Below are 21,907 nucleotides of genomic sequence, written 5' to 3'. Positions count from 1 at the left end.
GTGTGAAAAAGAAACTTTGATATATTTACAAAAAAATATACATATATATAATTGTATATTACTTTTAGTCTATTATTATTATTATTATTAAAAAAAAGTTACAATGAAATGACAACAAAATGTAGTTAAACTTTTTGATATAAACATTTTGACATAATCATAATTTGCTAAAAAACGTGTAGTATTAAATACATTAAATTTAATATATATATATATATTTATACAAGGTCATCTATTTTTTTATATTTGTATTAAAGTCAAATATATATTTTAAAATAAATTTATTACATTTATTTATTGGGTTAATTATTGTTGATTTTATTGTTAAAAGTTTTAATATTAATCAATTATCTTTAATTATTTTCTATGTTTTATATTTAATTTGAAATATTATTACACATAGTTACTAGTTAGTTTAAAGTAATAAATAATATGCAGATAAATATTTTTTTAAAAATTTTATTTACAAAATCTATTTATATAATAAGTTATAAAAAATAAAAATAAAATTACATTATAATGTATTAATAGTTTATTTTTAATAAACAAAATTTTTATTTTGTTTCGCAATTATAATTACAATGTTTGTCAGGTTAAAAAAACATTATAATGATACAATATCAATTTATACATTACATTATTGTTACTATTATTATTATTATTACCTTATAATCATTATTATCTATACATTTGATACAAACGTATTTTATAACCTTGAATAAGGTTATATTTTGATAAACTTGATATATTATATATATAATTATTTTATCTATAATTTTACTAAAAACTACAACAACAAAAAATATGTTATGCTTATAATATAAACATTTATTTGTTGATTATTTTTTAATATGAATAAGCTTTATTATATAAATGGCTAAAGTATAAAATTTTAATTAAATAATAAAACTCATATTAACATAATAATTAAAACAAACAATTATTAAATATTAAATTTTATTTGTCATGCTAATTTATTAATATTAATTAAAAATAAAATCATAATTATTTAATATAATTTACTAATCAGAATATAGTTATCATTTATCCACAGAAAATAAAATTATTGATAATTTATTGATAGATTATACACAAAATAAAAATTACATTTCATTAATAAATTTAAAATAAAACTTAATATTAAGCGTTTCTAACAAATTTTTAACATTTATTTATTATTTATATTACATATTTAATTTTATATTTATTAAACAAATTTTATTTGTATATTTTTTAATAAATTAATCATGAATAATACTAAAAACATAATTAGTCTTGATGAAATGAAATCATTTATGACCCGAGCACTGGTATCAGTAGGCAGTGACCCCCAACACGCGGCACAGTTAGCTGAACTACTGGTTACAGCTGATTATCGTGGTCATTTTAGTCATGGACTAAATAGACTAGGTAATTATATAATATACAATTATTTTTTATATATTATATATTATACTGTGTATTTATATTATAGATTTATATATTTATGAAATCAAGTCAAAGATAGCCAGATCTCATGGCAATCCAATTATATTAAAAGAAAGTACAGCCACGGCATGGGTCGATGGGAACAACCTGTTAGGTCCAGTAGTCGGTATGTTTTGCATGGATTTGGCCATAAATAAAGCAAAACAGTGCGGCATCGGTATGGTATCAGTTAAAGGTATAGTAGATTAACATTACATAAAAAATGTGTGCATTTATTTACATTTGTAAATTTTTTATAACCTAATACACAAAAAATAGATAGTTACTATTTATTTATTTATAATTTAAATTATTAAACTAGAATTTAGTTTAGTTTTAATTTGAATTTGAATATCTTGCACAAACTTCAATATAAATATTTAAAAAAAAAACTACATTACAGTTATTGTATTCATTAATAATTAACAAAATTAAGTATATATATAATACTATACATATAAACTAAATATTAGTTGTTTAGTGAAATTTATAGTGTAATAAACTTAAAATTTTATACTATAAAAAAATACTTAATTTTTTACTAAATAGGTAGTAATCATTTTGGAATAGCTGGATACTATAGTATGATGGCATTGAAACATGATTTACTTGTATGTAATTTTTATTTATTATTTTCAATTATTATTTTATCTAGGTAAAACTTAATTTCTAAAATAAATATAAACTCATAAGTTATAAATTAATTATTATTATCAATAATTATCAATAGGGTATGTCATTTACTAATGCAACACCAATAGTAGTACCCACTCGTGCTAAACATCCGTCAATCGGTACAAATCCGATATCGGTGGCCGCACCGGCACTTAACGGTGATAGTTATGTACTGGACATGGCCACTACGGCAGTGGCCAAGGGTAAACTGGAAATACAAGACCGTAAGGGAGAGCCCATACCAGAGGGCTGGGCTATTGACCGAAATGGGCAACCATTGGACAAAATGGACAATTTTTATGCACTCTTACCGCTGGGCGGCAGCGAAAAGTCAAGTAATATATATTTTTTAAAAATAAAATAATATTTTTATTGTAAACTTATGCTAATAAGTTAATATAGGATACTATTATTATAAATGTTATTATTTGTTATTTTTTTTAACGAGAGTATAGGTGGCTATAAAGGGTATGGACTGTCAATGATGGTTGAACTCATGTGTGGAGTACTATCGGGTGGTCTGTACGGACCGACAATACGTGAACATTCAACTAGTATGGAGCCGATGAACTTGGTAATTTTTTCAAAATTTAATTTTCAAAAAAATAAATCGATATCACCCACTAAGTTTAATGATAAAAATTAACTAAATAAAAAATATAATTATTAATAATTTAATTAATAAAATTAGAGTTTTTTAAGATTAGAAAATATTTTTTCTATTGAAAAAAAATAATTATTAAAAAATTTGTTATTTATATGTCTTTTATAATTTTTTCAGAGTCATTGTTTTATAGCTATAAATCCAGCATATTTTGCACCGGGATTTGAGGGACGGCTAGAAAATTTGCTAGACATGTGTCGCAATCAGGAACCAGTAGACGGACAGCTGGACGTAATGGTTGCCGGAGATCCTGAGCGCCAACACATTCAACTGTGCGACTCATTGGGTGGTATACCCTATCATATTAAACAAGTAGAGTTTGCGGTAATAATTTTAAGCTTAAAATAATATTTTATTATTAATTATTTTATTGATTATTAATTAATTTTTCTTTAATAATAATCTATAATAGTTTCAAATAGCTGATTCACTTGGTATTAATCGACCATTGGTTATTGAAAAATAATTTTTAATATATATTGATATTTATATACATAATATGATAAATATAAAATTAATTTTTTATTTACAACAATAACACCAACAACGAAAACTAACAATAAATATATTAAGTAATTTATTATAACAAGTTTTATTAAATTTTTTATATATATATTAATTTTAAAAAAAAAGTATACTGTGTTTAATCCTATTTATATTATTATAAATCTAAAATCTGTAAATAATATAATTAGTGGGAAATAATTAATTAATAAGAATTAATTTTTATAATTATATTTCCAAATTAATAATTCATTAATTTGAACACAGTATACACAATATGAAAATATTAATTAACTTATAAATTTAGTATAAATAATATACATTAAATTTATTACAGTTTTTAAACTATGCATATATTTCTATATGAATTATTAAACATAATTTTATAATTTATTTTGGATTTTTGTTAATTTTTTATAAAATATATTATTTTTTTTAGTTATGCTTTTATTATGCAAACTAATAATTAAATTAATTTTAAAATACTAATATTATTGTTATTAAAAATTATAGTTATATTAAGTCATATTATTTATGTTTTTATTATTATTAATAACTAAATTATTACTAGTAAATCATATTAATATTAATCACCAAAAACTAACAATAAATATATCAAGTAATTTATTATAACAAGTTTTATTGATGACTATTTAATTTATTATTATTTTAATAAAAATATACTGTGTTTAATCATATTTGCAATTGAAGTGTTTGTTCAGATATTTTAGTTTTTTAATTGCTTTTATAAATCTCTTAAAGATTTATAATGATATTTCCAAATTAATATCAATTTGAACACAGTATACAATTAAATAAAAAGCTAATTTACATAAATATTTAGTATAAAAAATAAGCATTTAATTAATTACAGTTTTTTTAACATAATGGATATATATATATTTCTTAATAAATCATTAAAACATAATTTATAAGTTATTTTTAGATTTTTATTAATAACTAAATTATTACTAGTAAATTATATTAATAGATTTAAATCATAAATAAATAAGTTATTTTAATTGTTTAATTACACTTTGATTTAATATTGTATAAGTAGTTAATAATTTTTATAAATTATTAACTATTTATTAAATTTATAAATATAACAATATATATATTTTAGTAAACTTAAAAAAATTAGTGAATAATTTAATTTATGTACAGAAAAAATATAGACGTTTAATCAAAAATTTTAATAATATAGTATTGTTAAGTATAGTATAGTAAATAATAATATAGTATCATTTTTTATATAATTGGAGTACAGTAAACGTTAGTATAAATAACAATAATATCTAATCATTGTTTTCTAGTAGTAAATACAAACAAACAATAAAATTAGATAAATTTTTTCACATTGTGTTAAGCAATAATTAATTATAAATTGAATTTTAATACAATAATAAGCAGACATGTTTTTTATATAATAAATAAAAATAATATTATTTAAATTATTTATCGCAATTTTATTTTAGAAAATAAATAATTTTTGTAAATAAATTAATATTTATTTATAATGTTAATAATGATCGATAAAACTTATAATATCAACTAATAGTTAGACAAACAAATAATAATAACAACAATAATAATGTCAATAATAATAGACATGAAAGAGTTGGACTCTATGCCAATACACAGAAACGCCAGTAAAGTGTGTCTGAAAACCGGATCAAACTCGAGCATCGGTAGTAAAGACACCATCGGTGAGGACGACGATGACGTGGCGTCGGTATTGTCTGAAGTGGACATCGAAAACATCGGTAAAGACGGTCCATACTATCATATGATTCGTCGCATACTATATCCGTTTGCATTGACCGGTGCGCCCATTGTCTACTGTCTCCGGCGTCCAGACAAACCGTTTACATACCTCAGTCGACACGGATTGCTAAATGTATGTACAGTTATACAATATATTTACCGTATATGTGTTATTAGATTTAATCTATTATTTATTTTAGCAAATTTATCTAAAAACTCTATTAGTTGTTTAGTATATATTGTTTATGTAAAACAAACAAAAAAAATATATGTTTTATTTAAAAATTATAAAACTATACATATTTAACAACAACAAAATTATTTATAGTGTATACAGTATTTTAATCCACCAAAGTTTAGGAATAGGTTAGGTTAGGTTAGATATATGTCCATCAAATAGATCACAGAATTAGTAAATAAATATATGATTTATTATAGCTAAAATCGATTTACGATTTATAATGATATACATAACGAGTATATCATAACAAATTACTGTATACACTATAATATTAAAACATTTATTTATCAATGTATATAATGAATATAAAATATATCCAATTAATTTATTCCAGTTTTTAAATTTAAAAAATACAATAATTATTTTATTATACTATATATATATATATATATTTGATATACTTTTATTTATTTATTTTTTGTAAATATCTTTTAGATATATTCAATAATAATGGGTATACTAGTGCACAGTATATGTCTATTTTGGTTATACCGTGTTTTCTATCATATTGTGGCAGTGGGTCAGCTCAGTGATCAATTATGGGACGAAATATTTACATTTATCTACAGTCTGGTGGGTGTGTGGGCACTGGACATGGGTTGGATCTATAGGAAACAATTGCGTCAATTGATCCGTGGATTGGATCGGACGCCACATTTAGACCAAACAGTACTAATGCATTACAAATACTTTCATTGGAAATATCAGTTGAAACTGACGTTTTTGACATTTTTTGTTATATCACTACTCATATTGTGTGTCGTCTATATTGTTGTACTAATTTTTATGGCAATCAATACCCGTCATAAACCCCGTCCTATACTAACCGATCCCATGTTTACATTTGTAACACTGTATTCACTATATGTAGTATTGTTTGTTATGGTCCTCTATATAGCCTTGTGTTGGATAATGAAGTTCCGTTTCGAACACTTGAACTTTTATGTACAGACACTAACCAAACGTCAGGTTAAACCTGAACTCAAGCACCTGGAGATTGTCAAACAATGGTAAGTCAATCAATACGTTTTTTTAGCAATAAATTTATTTTATTAAATAATACTGTATCTTTTAAGCAAATTTTTTAAGCGATATTTTTAAAAAAAAATATCTTACTATTAGTTATGAATGATTAGCACATAATTAACCTAAATATGTGTTTTATTTGTTAATTTATAATTATTTAGATTATTTTTAACGATTTATAAATATATATATTTTTTTTAATTATGGCATTTATCGTTTTTTTAAATATGATATTAATTAGTCAATATTAAAAGTTAATTTTTTATGTTATTTTTTTAGATAACTGTAAAGTTTATTTCATGATATAACTAATAACTAATTAAGTTAAGCAATCTATTAATATAATAAAATTGTAAATTTTATTAGGAAATAGATTATAATAAATATATTAAAATTAAATAATTTTTATATTAGGAGGATTTTGATAAAACCATTTATTAAAATTACTTTTATATAATATTATAAAAATAATTCAAATATTAAATCTTCATAAAAACAGGTATAAAGAAAATCTTGATAACGTCGACAAAATCGATCAAATATTTAATGGTTTTATATTTGCATATTTTGTATTTCTATTTTTCGGTATAATTGTTGAAATCGGGGATCTGTTGGCATTGTTTAATAATAATGCCAATAATACTGACAAAAGTCAAGTGATATCCACTTTGATTGTCATAACATTGATGTTGTTTTCAATGTTTTATACAATCAAACAGACATCCGATGTTACCGATCAATCCATGAATACCGGGAAATACCTGTTCGAGTATGTCTTGGCTACCGATCCGTCAGATAGAAGTCAATTATATACTAATGAGGTATTATTATTATATAAATTTATATAATTATTTTTATTTTTATTGATTGTATATTTTTTAGATGCAATTAATAGCATCGGGTCTACTATCAAACAGTGCTAACCTAACACTGTTTGGTTTAGTCAATCTGAACCGTGATTTTATGGCACAGGCAGTTGTTTTTCTCTACACTATTGCCATACTATTCAATGAACTGATGTTTGTCGCCAAAGAGGATAACCTACACATTAGAAATGTTACACATATTTTAGCCAATAATATTGATATATAAATTAGGTTTTTTTAATAATTAAATATTTCAGTTATACATATAATTCATTTTAAATAACACACATATAAATGATATTTCATGAAATGACATTCATTCAAATAAAATATAATAATTTTTATATATTGTATTTTAATTTATTAAAATTTTTAATAAAAGTAAATTTAACTTTATTTTTATGTTAATGTCATGATATGATAATAATTTCACTCATAATAAACAATTGATTTGGACTCTAAAAGAAACGCCAGTCAAGTATTTCTCAATACCAGGTCTAACATAAGCACCGGTAGTAAAGACATCATCAGTCATGTGTTGTCGTTATTATCTGAAGTGGACATCGAAAACATCGGTAAAGACCATCACATGATTCGTCGTTTGCATTGACCGGTGCGCCCATTGTCTACTGTCTCCGGCGTCCAGACAAACCGTTTACATATAATAATTACTATAGTTTTTTATATGGACCGTCATCCCTGTCCTTACATACCTGAGCTCAATTAGACAAATAGTTGTGAATAAAATATTTTTTGGTCAATTCATATTCAATCTAAAGATCTTATTCACCAATTTTTTGATTTGATTGTATATATGTTTTGTTAGATTTTTGTTTACTGTAATATATTTTTTTAACAACTAGTTTATCTATTTGTCTAATATTAAATATAGAAATTTTATTATAATATCATTTAACAAAAAAAAATAATAATAAAATAATAGTGTATACAGTGTTTTAATCCGAGTTTAAGCCGTTTTGAAACCGATTATATGATCGCAATTTTCTTTTAATCTAATCGTATAAACATTGTTTTAAATGTAGACCAGTTGATGATATTTTTACACATTATTTTATTATATTATAAGCCAATTATAAACCAATAAACAATTTATAATGATATTCATAACGAAAATATCATAACAACTTACTGTATACACTATATATGTATTAACAATAGTTTATCAATGTATAAATTGTGTATTAAATATATTCAATTAATCGATTACAGTTTTTGAATTGAATTTGTATTTTTGTATTAAACTAGATTTTTGTTGTTGATATAGTTTTATTTATTTTTAAAAAATATATAATTCAGATATATTAAATAATAATGGGTATACTAGTGCACAGTATATGTATAATTTGGTTATACCGTGTATTTTATCATATATTATCATATTTTAAAAAAATTATTTGCTATTTATTTGTTATTTAATATTAATAACAGTTTTAAATATATAATAATTTCTAATTATATCATTTACCATTTTATAATAAATCAGTATTTTTTTAAAAAAGTTTATAAAAAATAATAGTTTAGATAACTGTAAAAATTTATAAATATATTAACTACTATAACATTATATACTGTATTCATAGATTTCTTACAAAAAAAAGTTAAGTAATATTATTTTTCTATCAATTTACAAACTTTTTAAATATAATAATTAATTATTAATTTGTTTTTATAACTTTGTTATATCAGTTTATAAGTTTGTATAATAATTTTGTTATATCATTTAACATTAAAAATAAATAAATAAAAAATAGTGTATACAGTGTTTTAATCCGAGTTTAAGCCGTTTTGACACAGATTGTCAACTAATTCCAAAATTGATATTTACTGTATTATTAGCTAATTATAAAACAATAAATAATTTATAATGATATTCATAACGAAAATATCATAACAACTTACTATATACACTATATATGTATTAACAATAGTTTATCAATGTATAAATTGTTTATTAAATATATTCAATTAATTAATTACAGTTTTTTTTGGAAATATTATGTATTTTTGTATAAAACTAGATTTTATGTTATAGATATAGTTTTATTTATTTTTAAAAAAATATATAATTCAGATATATTTAATAATAATTGGTATACTAGTTAGACTGACCACCCAATTTATTAGTAAACCTGTATAATATAATAAAATATATGAATTTCACCTGTATTTTCCTTTATATTAAATATTATATTCCTGTATATTAACTTGTATTTAAATAACTATATAAATTAGGAAAAATTAAATTTAAATATTATAATTACATAAAAAGATGAAATTTAGTTTTCTATTTTGAACATGTAGAACTTTATTTTTATAAAATTTTAATTTTTTTAAATTTATTTTATATATTTAAACTTTATATCAAAAATACAAGCAATTTTTATTAACAAATTTTACCTAAATAGTTATTTTATACTTTTATTTAATAATTAGTTTCACATATTTTAAAACTGTATATTATATTATACAGGTTAGCCCCTTTCCTGTCACCTGTATTAGACCCTAGATTCCTGTATAATACAGGCGGCACCTGTATGGGTGGTCAGTCTAATACTAGTGCACAGTATATGTATAATTTGGTTATACCGTGTATTTTATCATGTATTATCATATTTTAAAAAATTATTTGTTATTTAATATTAATAACTGCTTTAAAATATAATAATTTCTAATTATATTATTTACCATTTTATAATAAATCAGTATTTAACAAGAAAGTTTATAAAAAATAATAGTTTAGATAACTGTAAAATTTATAATTATATTAACTACTATAACATTATATACTGTGTTTATAGATTTATTACAAAAAAAAGTTAAGTAATATTATTTTTCTATCAATTTACAAACTTGTTAGATATAATAATTAATTATTAAATTATTATTTTTTATACTTAATATAATTATAAATATAAGATTATAAGTTGATATCAAAAACATCGACATAGACGTCCCAACTATCATTGCATTGACCGGTGCGGCCATTATCTACTGTCTCCGGCGTCCAGGCAAACCGTTTGCATACCTGAGCCGACTGAGGATTGCTGAATGTATATATCGGTATACAAAAAAATGCAAAAATAGTGTATACAGTGTTTTTAATCTACATTTTGAAGTCTTCTATCTATTTAATTACAATATTATTATATAATATAACACAATCACAAATAAATCACATAAATAATAATGATAGTAAATTGATTTAATTTTAGCTAATTATAAACCAATAAACGATTTATAAATGATATTTAATGAAATATCATAACAATCCACTGTATACACTATACATATTATTAATATTTTATTAATATATAAATAGAGTTTTAAAAATTTATAATTATTTTATTACAGTTTTTATTTATAGTAAAAAATTATTTATAACACGCATTATAATTTATAATACAATTGTCTATCGGTATAATACTGTACATTTTTAATATAATATAAATATAATATTTAATATCATTTATATATCATATATATTTTTATTATAATGTGTATAGTATACACAGTATACACTGTATACTAGTGCACAGTTTATGTCTTTTTTTTTGGTTATACCCTGTATTTTATCATATTGTGACAGTGTGTCAGCTCAGTGATCAATTATGGGACGAAATATTTACATCTATATAGAGTTTGGTGGGGTTTGTGGGCACTGGATATTGTTGTATAAAAAATAATTATATAATACATACTAAATAATTATAAAAAGAAATTATAACTATCAATACATATAATTGCATAATATTTGATTAAAACAAAAAATAACAAAATTAACAAATATAATATTTTATCTAATTTGCACAGTATATTAAATTAAATTATTGTATTAGTTGCTAATTATTTAAGCTAGTTTATACCAAAATTATGTTTAATATATTATTAATAATAGTTTATTTGTAAACAATGTTTTTTTGTTAAAACAGTAATTTGATTGTAAAACTATGGAAAGTTAACAATAATAGAAAATTATAATAATTAATATTAAAATTAAGTAAGATTTATAAATTATAGATTTGATAATTTAAAAATTTTTTTATTTCTAAATATAAAATTCAAAATCAAGAAATCTTCAAAGACAAGCTTTAAGTTTATTAAATTATAAAACTTTATAATTTAATTACTTTAGAAATATTTTATTACAGTTTATTTTTAAAAATAAAAATTATGGCATTGCCTTAACTGCGGTGAGACATGGGAAGCTTGCGGTCAGTAATTATCTCGAGAACCAGTGGTCAGATCTTGCGGTCAAACATATAAAAGTTGTTGAGAATAAAAAGTTAGGAACTTAGGTCCACTTCAAAAAAATTTAGGTCTAATATTTCCTAATTTTTTATTCTCAAAAACATTTATATGTTTGACCGTAAGATCTGACCAACGGTTCTCGAGATACACCCTGACCGCCACTATTTTTTAATAAAATTTAGGATTTATTTTTTTTGTGGGACCCCTGGTAGTCCTAAAATTTTTTCAAGTGGACCATATTTCCTAACTTTTTATTCTCAACAACTTTTATATGTTTGACCGCAAGATCTGACCACTGGTTCTCGAGTTAATACCTGACCGCAACTTTTTTAATGCAAAATTTTCATGTTTTATTTATTTTGTGCGCCCCCTGGTGGACCTAAATTTTTTTGAAGTGGACCTAAGTTCCTAACTTTTTATTCTCAACAACTTTTATATGTTTGACCGCAAGATCTGACCACTGGTTCTCGAGATAATTACTGACCGCAAGCTTCCCATGTCTCACCGCAGTTAAGGCAATGCCAAAAATTATAAATCTAAGCAATAGTTTGAAAACCCAATTAGTTTTGGGTTAAGTTAGGCTAATATAAAACTGTTAAAAAGTTAATTACATCCGACTGTTTAAATTACATTAAAAAATATTAGTCAGAGGCGCAAATTATCTGGCTAGTTTTACATTAATTAAAAAAACTAATCAATTACATTTTTTAGACTCTTCCTAAATATAATAAATATAATCTATATATTAAAAACTTAATTAAATATGATTTTATTATTAGAATTTATTTAAGTTATAATATTAAAATGATATTAAAAATTTTAATTTATATAATAAGAAATAAATAATAACAATTATAATTATATTTATTGTAATTATAATAACTAATAACTTTTATATAATTAGCAGTAATAAGTTATAATAATAAAAACTAAATGTGTTTTTTGTTGTTTATATGTTATATACTTTGTTTGACATTTTTTACAATGAATTAAACAATTATATGACAATATATTTTCTTTATTTTTGTTAATTTTCAATAAATTAAAATTTTGATTACACATACATATACATACTTAAAATATAATCAGTTATAATCTATATTAAATAAACAATATTTTAATGATTAAAATTACAGTTTTTTAATTGAGTAAAATAAAACTAAAATATTTATTTTTTTTAATATTTATTATTTTCAGAGTCATTGTTTATGCTTTAAAATAATATTTTTACTCTAATAAAAGTATTAAATAATTTTAAATTAGTAACAATAATCTATTAAATATATGCATAGATTTGTTTGTATCATTATTTTAAGTATTTAATTATATTATTTTTTCTTAATAATAAAAATAATAATAACATTTTTAAATAAAAATTACTGATTAAATTTTGTTATAACTTTTAAATTATTAGTTAAACAATTTATTTTTAGCTAATAAAAATTCATATGTTTTAATCAAAACTTTAATTGATTTATTAACATATTGTATAAACTAAATTAAATTATAGTTTACATTTACTGTACATTATAAGTTCATATATGCTTTTATTATTTTATTATTGATTTTATTAAATTACAGTTACTTAATATATTGTATTTGTCCTTGATTATTTAATTAAACATCAATATATCAAATCATCGATTACTAATACTGATTTCTATAAATAAAAATCAAATAAATTTAGTGATAATTTTTTCTGATGTAATAATATATATTTTTTGTAAATGAATAAAATAATAAAAAAGTTGTGTATATAATTTTTTATATTTATTTGTGTGTATTAATGTTTTTTAAGTTTATAAAAAATCATTTAGTTAAATATAAACAAAATAATTATTACTACAACGGTATGTAACTTAAATATTTATTAAATAGTAGACAATAATATAATAAAACAAATAGTTATTTAATTTAGTTTTATTTTTAAATTGATTACAAATATTAGTTTGCAATTAAAAAATTCATCAAGGTTTAATTTATTTTAAATATAATATTGAAAAATATGATGTTATTTATAAAAATCTTTATAATTAGCATTTGTTTTATCACTAAAGTAAATATGACGACAACGACAACAAAAACAACAACATTGTTAAACATTGCCGATATTGAAGCCGAAGCCAATCGGCTTATGGAGCCCGGGATCAGAAGTTATCTCAACGAAGGTGTGCTCAACAATGAGACACTGGAGGCCAACATTGATGCGTTCAAATGGTTGCGCATACGGCCCCGGTATATGGTGGACGTATCACAGCGTAACCTAAGTGTCAAAGTGGTCGGCGGCGATACCATACCGATGCCGATAGCAGTGTCGCCATTTGGTCTGAACAAACGTTTTCATCCGGACGGCGAGTTCGCAACCGGCAAAGGTTAGCCTATTTTTGTTTTGTTTAGTCAAATATATTTTGACCAGAATATACTGTATATAAATATATTATTTTTTTTAAATAATACTTTATATTATCAATAGGTATTCGTCAAAAGGGCACAGTTATGATTGTTAGCAGTGGGTCTACAATATCAATTGAAGAGTTGGCCACTGCCGAACCCGATCTAATCAAATGGTTTCAGATGTTTATATATCGTGACCGTAATATGACAATTGATTTGGCTCAGCGAGCAAAACAAGCAGGTTTTCGGGCACTGGTACTGACTGTAGATCATAACAAAATGGGGCTCAGGTATCACAATGAGAAGAATAAGTACAGTGACGCTTACGGCAGAGCCAACTATAAGCCGTATAATGTTCCCGGACTGACCAAAGATGTGGCCAAAGATACGACTTGGAAGGACATCCAATGGATAAAGAACGAGATCGGACTACCCATTGTTATCAAAGGCATAGTTACGGCTGAAGACGCCCGGCTGGCCGTCAATAACGGTGCCGATGCTATACTAGTGTCAAATCACGGCGGACGACAATTAGACGGATCGCCGGCTACTGTAATGAATTGCTATAATATATTATTATTATAAGTTAACAGTCTGTGTGTCTTTGCTTTCAATGTCATACATGCAGTTGGAAGCGCTTCCGGAGATTGTGGAAGAGGTTGGCCGTGAGGTAGACGTCTATATGGACGGCGGTGTCCGTACCGGTGCCGATGTGTTCAAAGCGTTAGCCATTGGCGCCAAAGTTGTGTTTGTTGGTCGACCCGTGTGTTGGGGACTCGTATGCAATGTTTGTATAATTTTTTATTTTATATAATTACTGATTTTATTGATTAAAAAATATTTATTTGTGTTTATTGTGTTTAGGGCTCCGATGGTGTCAAACAAGTGTTGGACATTTTGCACAATGAATTAGACAATTATATGACAATTGCCGGCACACCCACTGTCGGGGATATTACTAGAAATCATGTCCGATATGTTAATCATTATCGCAATAATTTAAAGATATTAACAAAATAATACATATATACGTATAAGAGTAACAAAAAAATATTTGTTTTATGATTTAATAACTTATAAGTTAGAAATTGCAAATATGTTATTAAACTCAAATAAACTATAAGTTTAGTTTAATAAAAATTATTATTAAAGTTTATTTGATTAAAACATATTACAAAATATAACCAATTGAAACATTAACTACTGTATTATAATGTATTATAATATTGAGTATTTTAACTTTATTAGTACAATAAAATAAAAAATAAATATAATATTTTATTTAATTAAAAAATATTTAGTTAAAGTTTTAAAGTTCAAACTATAATTGTAACTACATGTTAAATAAATAATTTTAGTATAAAAATTTTTATTATATTTAATTATAAAACTTTTTAGTTTAAAAAGACAATTTAAAAATATTTAATTAAGGTTTTATAAAAATTTTAATTAATTAAGTGATTGAAAAAATAATAAATTATTTACTTTGAAAATTTATATAATAAACTTAATAATAATAAACTAAAAAGTAAATTGAAAAAATAAATATTTAGTATATTAATTGACTTTTTACTCTAATTTAAACAATTAATCAATAAAATGATAAATCAAATTGTTTATTTAATATTTTTGATATACAATGTACCGGTACATACATTATATAGATTATGTATGATTTAACTTAAAAACATAAACAATATCTATTTTTAAAAAAATGACACCAATACAATTATCTAAACATTTATTAAACATTACCGATATTGAGGCCGAGGCCAGTCGACTTATGGAGCCCGGACTCAGAAGCAATGTAAATGATGGGGTGCTTAACAATGAGACACTGGAGGCTAACGTCGATGCTTTCAAACAGCTGCGTATACGTCCCCGATATATGGTGGACGTGTCACAGCGTGACCTAAGTGTCAAAGTGGTCGGCGGCGATACTATACCGATGCCGATAGCAGGTTCGCCATCAGCTTTGCACAAACGTTTTCATCCGGACGGCGAGTTCGCAACCGGCAAAGGTTAGCCAAATTTTTTTTTTGTGAAAACATTTTAGTTTTCAAATATATATTTTTTTGTTTATTAAATTATCTGTAAAGGTATTCGTCAAAAGAGCACAGTTATGATTTTGAGCAGTTATTCGTCGATTACTATCGAGGAGTTGGCCGCTGCCGAACCCGATCTAATCAAATGGTTTCAAATGTATATATATTGTGATCGTAATATGACTATAGATTTGGCTCAGCGAGCAAAACAATCGGGTTATCGGGCACTGGTACTAACTGTTGACTATACCACACGAGGTCGCAGATATCATGACATTAAAAATCAATTCAAAAACATTTACCCAAAAGTCAACTATAATAGGTATAATGTTTCCCAACTAAGCAAAGTTGTAGCAAAAGACAACGTTTGGCGAGATATCCGGTGGTTAAAGGAGACGACAGGACTGCCGATTGTCATCAAAGGCATACTGACTGCTGAAGATGCGAGACTGGCTGTAGATAACGGTGCCGATGCTATATTAGTGTCCAATCACGGAGGACGACAATTGGACGGATCACCGGCTACTGTAATAATATTATTATAAAAACTAAATCATATTTTTAATGTAATACTTGTAGTTGGAAGCGCTTCCCGAGATAGTCGAAGCAGTTGGCCGTGAAGTTGACGTCTATATGGACGGCGGTGTCCGTACCGGTGCCGATGTTTTCAAAGCATTAGCCATTGGCGCTAAAGTTGTGTTTGTCGGTCGACCCGTATGTTGGGGACTCATATGCAACGTTAGTATAATTTAATTTTAATTTATTAATTTTAATATTTAGAATAATAAATAATTTTTAAACTTTTTGTTTTATAATAATTTTTGTTATTTTTAATTTAGGGTTCCGATGGTGTCAGACAAGTGTTAGACATTTTGTACAATGAATTAGACAATTATATGACAATTGCCGGCACACCCACTGTCGGGGATATTACTAGAAATCATATCCGATATGTTAACGATTATCGCAATAATTTGAAAATACTAACAAAATGATAATAATTTATATTTATAGTAATAAATATTTTGTAAAATTAATAGTTAGAAATTACTTATTTTTATTAAATAAATTAATAATCTAACAAAAAATAATTTAATATATAAAAATATATATAATTGAATAAATACTTATATCAATTAATAATCATTACGACAATAATTAAGACATAATTATGACAAAATATTAATAATACTAATCTAACTTTAACTAAACAAAATCAATTATTAAAAAAGTAAAATTTAATTTTATGATTAAATAAATTATTTATTATAAATCACTTACAGTTATAAGTTTTAAATATAAAGTAAACAAATTATTTACTAAAAATATTTAATATAATTAATTCATTAAAATTAGATAATAATATAATAAAATAGAATAATTTGTTTTTAATTATAAATTAAAACATTTTATTATCTTACATAAAATTTAACTATAATTAAACTTAAAAAAAAGTATAATAAATTTTATTAAAAAATGATTTTATATATTAAATACAGTTAATAGGTTATTACAAGTTTCAACATTATCTCTCATATTTCTTAATTAAACTATAAAAGTATTATAAATCTAAATTAAAATCAGTTTAATTAATTACAGCAAAAATTTATATTTTAAATATTTATGTATTTTTTAAAAATAAAAAATTTATATTTTTATTACTAACTTTAATTAAAATGTTAGAATAAAATGATTGACAAATTGTTTATAAAAATAAATATTTAGATAAAAATATATATAAATTTATATATATATATATAGCGATATTAATAAAATAAAAATTATTGAAAAAATTTATTATTAGTATCTATGATTCAATAAAAAAAATCATGACATCAGCACAAGTATCTAAAAAATTGGTTAACATTGAGGATATTGAAGCCGAAGCCAATCGGCTTATGGAGCCGGGAGTCAAGAGTAACGTAAATAATGGTGTGCTTAACAATGTAACACTGGAGGCCAATCTCTATGCGTTTAGACAGCTGCGGATACGACCCCGGTTTATGGTAGACGTGTCCGACCGTAACCTAAGTGTCAAAGTGGTCGGCGGCGATACCATACCGATGCCGATAGCAGTGTCGCCATCAGCTTTACACAAACGTTTTCATCCGGACGGCGAGTTCGCGACCGGCAAAGGTTTAACATTTTTTTAATGATAATTGTTAGTTTTATTTGTTGTATATTTATTAATGTATTTTTTTAATTAATTTTACAGGTATTCGCCAAAAAAATACAATTATGATTGTCAGTAGTTTTTCGTCAATTACTATCGAGGAGTTGGCGGTCGCCGAACCCGACCTAATCATGTGGTTTCAAATGTTTTTATGTCGCGATCGTAATATGACTATTGATTTGGCTTTGAGAGCTAAACGATCGGGTTTTCGGGCACTGGTACTAACTGTAGACTATCCCACAGCATCACTTAAATATCATGATATCAAAAGTCAATATAATTATGTATATCCTATAGTCAACTATAATCCTTATAATGTTAGCGAACTCAACAATTTTGTTGCAAAAGACTGTATTTGGAAAGATATCCAGTGGTTAAAGGAGACAACAGGCCTACCGATTGTCATCAAAGGCATACTGACCGCTGAGGATGCAAGACTGGCTGTAGATAACGGTGCCGATGCTATACTGGTGTCTAATCACGGCGGACGACAATTGGACGGATCGCCGGCTACTGTAATAATGTTTTCCAAAAAAAACTAATTGATATATAAGATAACTATTTCTATGTTTATACGTGTAGTTAGAGGCTCTTCCGGAGATAGTGAAAGAGGTTGGCCGTGAAATTGATGTCTATATGGACGGCGGTGTCCGTACCGGTGCCGATGTGTTCAAAGCGTTAGCCATTGGAGCTAAAGTTGTATTTGTTGGCCGACCCGTGTGTTGGGGACTCGTATGCAATGTTTGTATAATTTTCTATTTTATTGATTTGTTATTTACTGATTCTATTGATTAAAAAATATTTATTGATTTAATGATTTTTTTAAGGGTTCCGATGGTGTCAAACAAGTGTTGGACATTTTGCACAATGAATTAGACAATTATATGACAATTGCCGGCACACCTACTGTCGGGGATATTACTAGAAATCATGTCCGATATGTTAATGATTATCGAAATCATTTAAAATCAATTTTATAATAATAATAATTAAAAATTAGCTTTTAAGTATCAAATTTATCTGATTTTTAGTATTGTTTAAAAAATAATAATAAACTATATATGTGAAAATTTATTAAAATTTTAAATATCTAATCATTTTATGACTTTATAATTTTTTAAAACTCAATTTAATTATGATAATTTTTAATTTAATTTATTTATTATAATGTGCTTTTTTATTTAATTTTAAAATACATAAATAATTACTTGTTTACAAACTATTCAAACTATATTATCAAATAATAATATTATATGGTAAAAAAGTTATTACAAATATGATATTACAAAATTATTAGAAAAATAATAAAGTTAACAAGTTCATTAATGTAAATTATTTTTTTAAACTCAAGTTTTTTGAATCACAAATTATGCGCTTAAGTATTACCAGAAATGAATTAGCATTTTTATTTTACTTTATTATTAAGAAATTATATTATTATATAGCAATATAAAAATTTTATTAATACCATTGAACTTACATTAATTAAAAGTTCATTTGATTTGAATAATACATTTCATAATTTTAAATATATTAATATATATAATTTAATCAAAGGTTTAGCAAGAAATCAGAGGAGATTTTGGCCATTTACCCCCCACCCCAGCCTACCCTCACTTAAAATAAAATTTTATTAATTAAACATTATTGCCATAATGGAAAATACACAATTTTCAATTATAAAATAGAGACAATTTTTTAATAGTAATTTTTATAAAGCAATTATAAATTATTTATAAATTTTACATTTTAATTGCAAAATTATTGTTCATTTTTTTAAATTTTAGTTAAGATTAGTTAATTAAAAAGTCAAAAAAATATCCACAAAAATTATGGAATTTATTGATAATATTTTTGTATTTTCAAATAAATTTCCTTATATCTACATGGTAATTTTACGAATTTTGCAAATTAAAAAAAATCTAGACATTTTTTTTTAGATTTTACAATTAAAAAAAATCTGTTTAAAAATCTAATTTATATTACATAATAATTTTTTGAGGTTTTTATTATTCAATTTTATCCTAAACCCCTCCTAAAATTCAAAACATTGCTTAACCCTTAATAAATTAATCTATATAAATGTTTTATTTTGAACACATTATTATTATTATATACGATCTTAAAACAAACTTGATGATTTTTAAAAGTTATTATTCTATATATTATTTTAATTTCTAATAAAAATTATTGAATATTTATTGTATTTATTCTTTTTTTAATTAAAGTATTAAATAAGTTTATTATACATAATGTTTGAGTATTTTTCAAAGTTTATTTCTATAATTTTAATTTTTTATACAATTTTAATTAAGCAAGGTACAGTATATTTACAATTAAATATAAACTATTATTTAAAAAAAAATAATAAATAATATATTTACTAAAGATTTACCATGTGTCAATGCTACAAATACCAGTACTGGACAAAAATTGCTAAACATTGAAGATTTTGAAGCTGAGGCCAGTCGACTTATGGATCCTATACTCAGGGATAATGTAAATAGCGGTGTACTCAACAATGTGACACTTGAGGCCAATATCGATGCATTCAAACAGCTTCGGGTACGGCCACGGTTTATGGTTGATGTGTCAAAGCTTAACCTAACAGTTAGAGTGGTCGGCGGCGATATCATACCGATGCCTATAGCAGTGTCGCCATCGGCTGAACACAAACGGTTTCATCCGGACGGCGAGTTCGCAACTGCAAAAGGTTTCAAAATTTTTTTTGAGTCAATAGTTTTTTTTTAAAAAATATATTAATATTTTGTTGATTATAATTCAAGGTATTCATCAAAAGAGGACAGTTATGATTGTTAGCAGCTATTCTACAGTTACTATCGAGGATTTGGCAGCCGCTGAACCCGAACTAATCAAATGGTTTCAAATGTATATTTGTCGTAACCGTCAAATGAATATTGATTTAGCTATGCGAGCAAAACGATCGGGTTTTCGGGCACTGGTAGTCACTGTTGACTACAATAAAAGAGGTCTACGATATAATGATGTCAGAAATGGATATTATTATCCCTATCCGATAGTCAACTATAAGCCGACTAACGATCACGAACTGAACAGTTATGTGGCGAAAGACGGTATTTGGCAAAATATCCAGTGGTTAAAAAAGGCAACGGGTTTGCCGATTGTTATCAAAGGCATACTGACCGCTGAGGATGCGAGACTGGCCGTTGATAACGGTGCCGATGCCATACTAGTGTCCAATCACGGCGGCCGACAGTTGGACGGATCGCCGGCTACTGTAATGCTATAATAAATAACAATAGTATTAATTATAAGTTAACTGTTTTTTACTAAATATTTTGTTTGGTATATATAGTTGGAAGCGCTTCCGGAGATAGTGGAAGAGGTCGGTCATGAAGTTGACGTCTATATGGACGGGGGTGTCCGTACCGGCGCTGATGTGTTCAAAGCGTTAGCCATTGGCGCCAAAGTTGTATTTGTCGGACGAGCCGTGTGTTGGGCACTCGTATGCAATGTTTGTACATTTTATTGTATTAAATATTTTTTAAACTAAAAAATTTAATTTTTTTATATTTTTCTTAAGGGTTCCGATGGTGTCAAACAAGTGTTGGACATTTTGAACAATGAATTAGAAAATTATATGTCAATTGCCGGCACACCTAATGTCAGGAATATTACTAGAAATCACGTCCGATATGTTAACGATTATCGCAATCATTTAAAATCAATTTTATAATATATTAAAATTTTAAATTAACATTTTAGGTATCAAATAGTATTTTTTAAAAAATAGACTATTATTTTTATATTATCGATAAATAATAGTTCTGAATA

At 24.4% G+C, this 21,907-nt stretch overlaps 6 protein-coding genes across 6 annotated transcripts; all 6 read left to right on the top strand.

Annotated features, from left to right (window-relative positions):
- Nucleotides 1-1,244: 1,244 nt before the first annotated feature.
- On the top strand, nt 1,245-3,272 carry LOC128951425 (uncharacterized oxidoreductase YjmC-like; the record flags this gene model as incomplete). The annotated part of the gene is made up of 7 exons (XM_054296673.1): nt 1,245-1,410; nt 1,475-1,663; nt 2,017-2,078; nt 2,198-2,477; nt 2,598-2,716; nt 2,924-3,130; nt 3,219-3,272. Coding segments are annotated over 7 exons (1,077 nt in total), but the record flags the coding sequence as incomplete, so codon positions are not given.
- A 1,650-nt stretch (nt 3,273-4,922) lies between these two features.
- On the top strand, nt 4,923-7,436 carry LOC128951424 (uncharacterized). Its single transcript, XM_054296672.1, has 4 exons — nt 4,923-5,210; nt 5,754-6,328; nt 6,844-7,165; nt 7,227-7,436. Exons 1-4 carry the CDS (start codon nt 4,923-4,925, stop codon nt 7,434-7,436), a joined length of 1,395 nt encoding a protein of 464 aa, XP_054152647.1.
- Nucleotides 7,437-13,277: 5,841 nt separating this feature from the next.
- LOC128951423 (uncharacterized) lies at nt 13,278-14,893 on the top strand. The gene is made up of 5 exons (XM_054296671.1): nt 13,278-13,329; nt 13,537-13,851; nt 13,953-14,425; nt 14,502-14,660; nt 14,738-14,893. Exons 2-5 carry the CDS (start codon nt 13,542-13,544, stop codon nt 14,891-14,893), a joined length of 1,098 nt encoding a protein of 365 aa, XP_054152646.1. The 5' UTR covers nt 13,278-13,329; nt 13,537-13,541.
- A 678-nt stretch (nt 14,894-15,571) lies between these two features.
- Nucleotides 15,572-17,087, top strand: LOC128951422 (uncharacterized). The gene is made up of 5 exons (XM_054296670.1): nt 15,572-15,894; nt 15,973-16,445; nt 16,498-16,656; nt 16,758-16,871; nt 17,082-17,087. Exons 1-5 carry the CDS (start codon nt 15,588-15,590, stop codon nt 17,085-17,087), a joined length of 1,059 nt encoding a protein of 352 aa, XP_054152645.1. The 5' UTR covers nt 15,572-15,587.
- A 1,135-nt stretch (nt 17,088-18,222) lies between these two features.
- LOC128951421 (uncharacterized) lies at nt 18,223-19,071 on the top strand. The gene is made up of 3 exons (XM_054296669.1): nt 18,223-18,606; nt 18,674-18,832; nt 18,919-19,071. Exons 1-3 carry the CDS (start codon nt 18,223-18,225, stop codon nt 19,069-19,071), a joined length of 696 nt encoding a protein of 231 aa, XP_054152644.1.
- Nucleotides 19,072-20,731: 1,660 nt separating this feature from the next.
- On the top strand, nt 20,732-21,809 carry LOC128951420 (uncharacterized). Its single transcript, XM_054296668.1, has 4 exons — nt 20,732-20,804; nt 20,878-21,350; nt 21,429-21,587; nt 21,657-21,809. The coding sequence occupies exons 1-4, from the start codon at nt 20,732-20,734 to the stop codon at nt 21,807-21,809; spliced, it is 858 nt and encodes a 285-aa protein (XP_054152643.1).
- The last annotated feature ends 98 nt before the right edge of the window (nt 21,810-21,907 follow it).

Source organism: Oppia nitens, unplaced genomic scaffold, assembly GCF_028296485.1.
Source record: "Oppia nitens isolate AA-2021 unplaced genomic scaffold, nextdenovo-longstitch-racon4-pilon3 scaffold1_pilon_pilon_pilon, whole genome shotgun sequence".
Taxonomy (NCBI): domain Eukaryota; kingdom Metazoa; phylum Arthropoda; class Arachnida; order Sarcoptiformes; family Oppiidae; genus Oppia; species Oppia nitens.
This window is presented reverse-complemented; position numbering and strand designations above follow the sequence as displayed.

Excerpts from the sequence above, each read along its gene's own strand:
- LOC128951424 (XM_054296672.1), top strand. The coding sequence starts at position 4,923 with ATGAAAGAGTTGGACTCTATGCCAATACACAGAAACGCCAGTAAAGTG. Across the intron at positions 5,211-5,753 it reads GTCGACACGGATTGCTAAAT|ATATATTCAATAATAATGGG; the intron begins GTATGTACAGTT and ends AATATCTTTTAG. Across the intron at positions 7,166-7,226 it reads GTCAATTATATACTAATGAG|ATGCAATTAATAGCATCGGG; the intron begins GTATTATTATTA and ends TATATTTTTTAG.
- LOC128951423 (XM_054296671.1), top strand. The coding sequence starts at position 13,542 with ATGACGACAACGACAACAAAAACAACAACATTGTTAAACATTGCCGAT. Across the intron at positions 13,852-13,952 it reads CGAGTTCGCAACCGGCAAAG|GTATTCGTCAAAAGGGCACA; the intron begins GTTAGCCTATTT and ends TATTATCAATAG. Across the intron at positions 14,426-14,501 it reads TAGACGGATCGCCGGCTACT|TTGGAAGCGCTTCCGGAGAT; the intron begins GTAATGAATTGC and ends TCATACATGCAG.
- LOC128951422 (XM_054296670.1), top strand. The coding sequence starts at position 15,588 with ATGACACCAATACAATTATCTAAACATTTATTAAACATTACCGATATT. Across the intron at positions 15,895-15,972 it reads CGAGTTCGCAACCGGCAAAG|GTATTCGTCAAAAGAGCACA; the intron begins GTTAGCCAAATT and ends TTATCTGTAAAG. Across the intron at positions 16,657-16,757 it reads GTTGGGGACTCATATGCAAC|GGTTCCGATGGTGTCAGACA; the intron begins GTTAGTATAATT and ends TTTTTAATTTAG.
- LOC128951421 (XM_054296669.1), top strand. The coding sequence starts at position 18,223 with ATGTGGTTTCAAATGTTTTTATGTCGCGATCGTAATATGACTATTGAT. Across the intron at positions 18,607-18,673 it reads TGGACGGATCGCCGGCTACT|TTAGAGGCTCTTCCGGAGAT; the intron begins GTAATAATGTTT and ends TTATACGTGTAG. Across the intron at positions 18,833-18,918 it reads GTTGGGGACTCGTATGCAAT|GGTTCCGATGGTGTCAAACA; the intron begins GTTTGTATAATT and ends GATTTTTTTAAG.
- LOC128951420 (XM_054296668.1), top strand. The coding sequence starts at position 20,732 with ATGCCTATAGCAGTGTCGCCATCGGCTGAACACAAACGGTTTCATCCG. Across the intron at positions 20,805-20,877 it reads CGAGTTCGCAACTGCAAAAG|GTATTCATCAAAAGAGGACA; the intron begins GTTTCAAAATTT and ends TTATAATTCAAG. Across the intron at positions 21,351-21,428 it reads TGGACGGATCGCCGGCTACT|TTGGAAGCGCTTCCGGAGAT; the intron begins GTAATGCTATAA and ends TGGTATATATAG.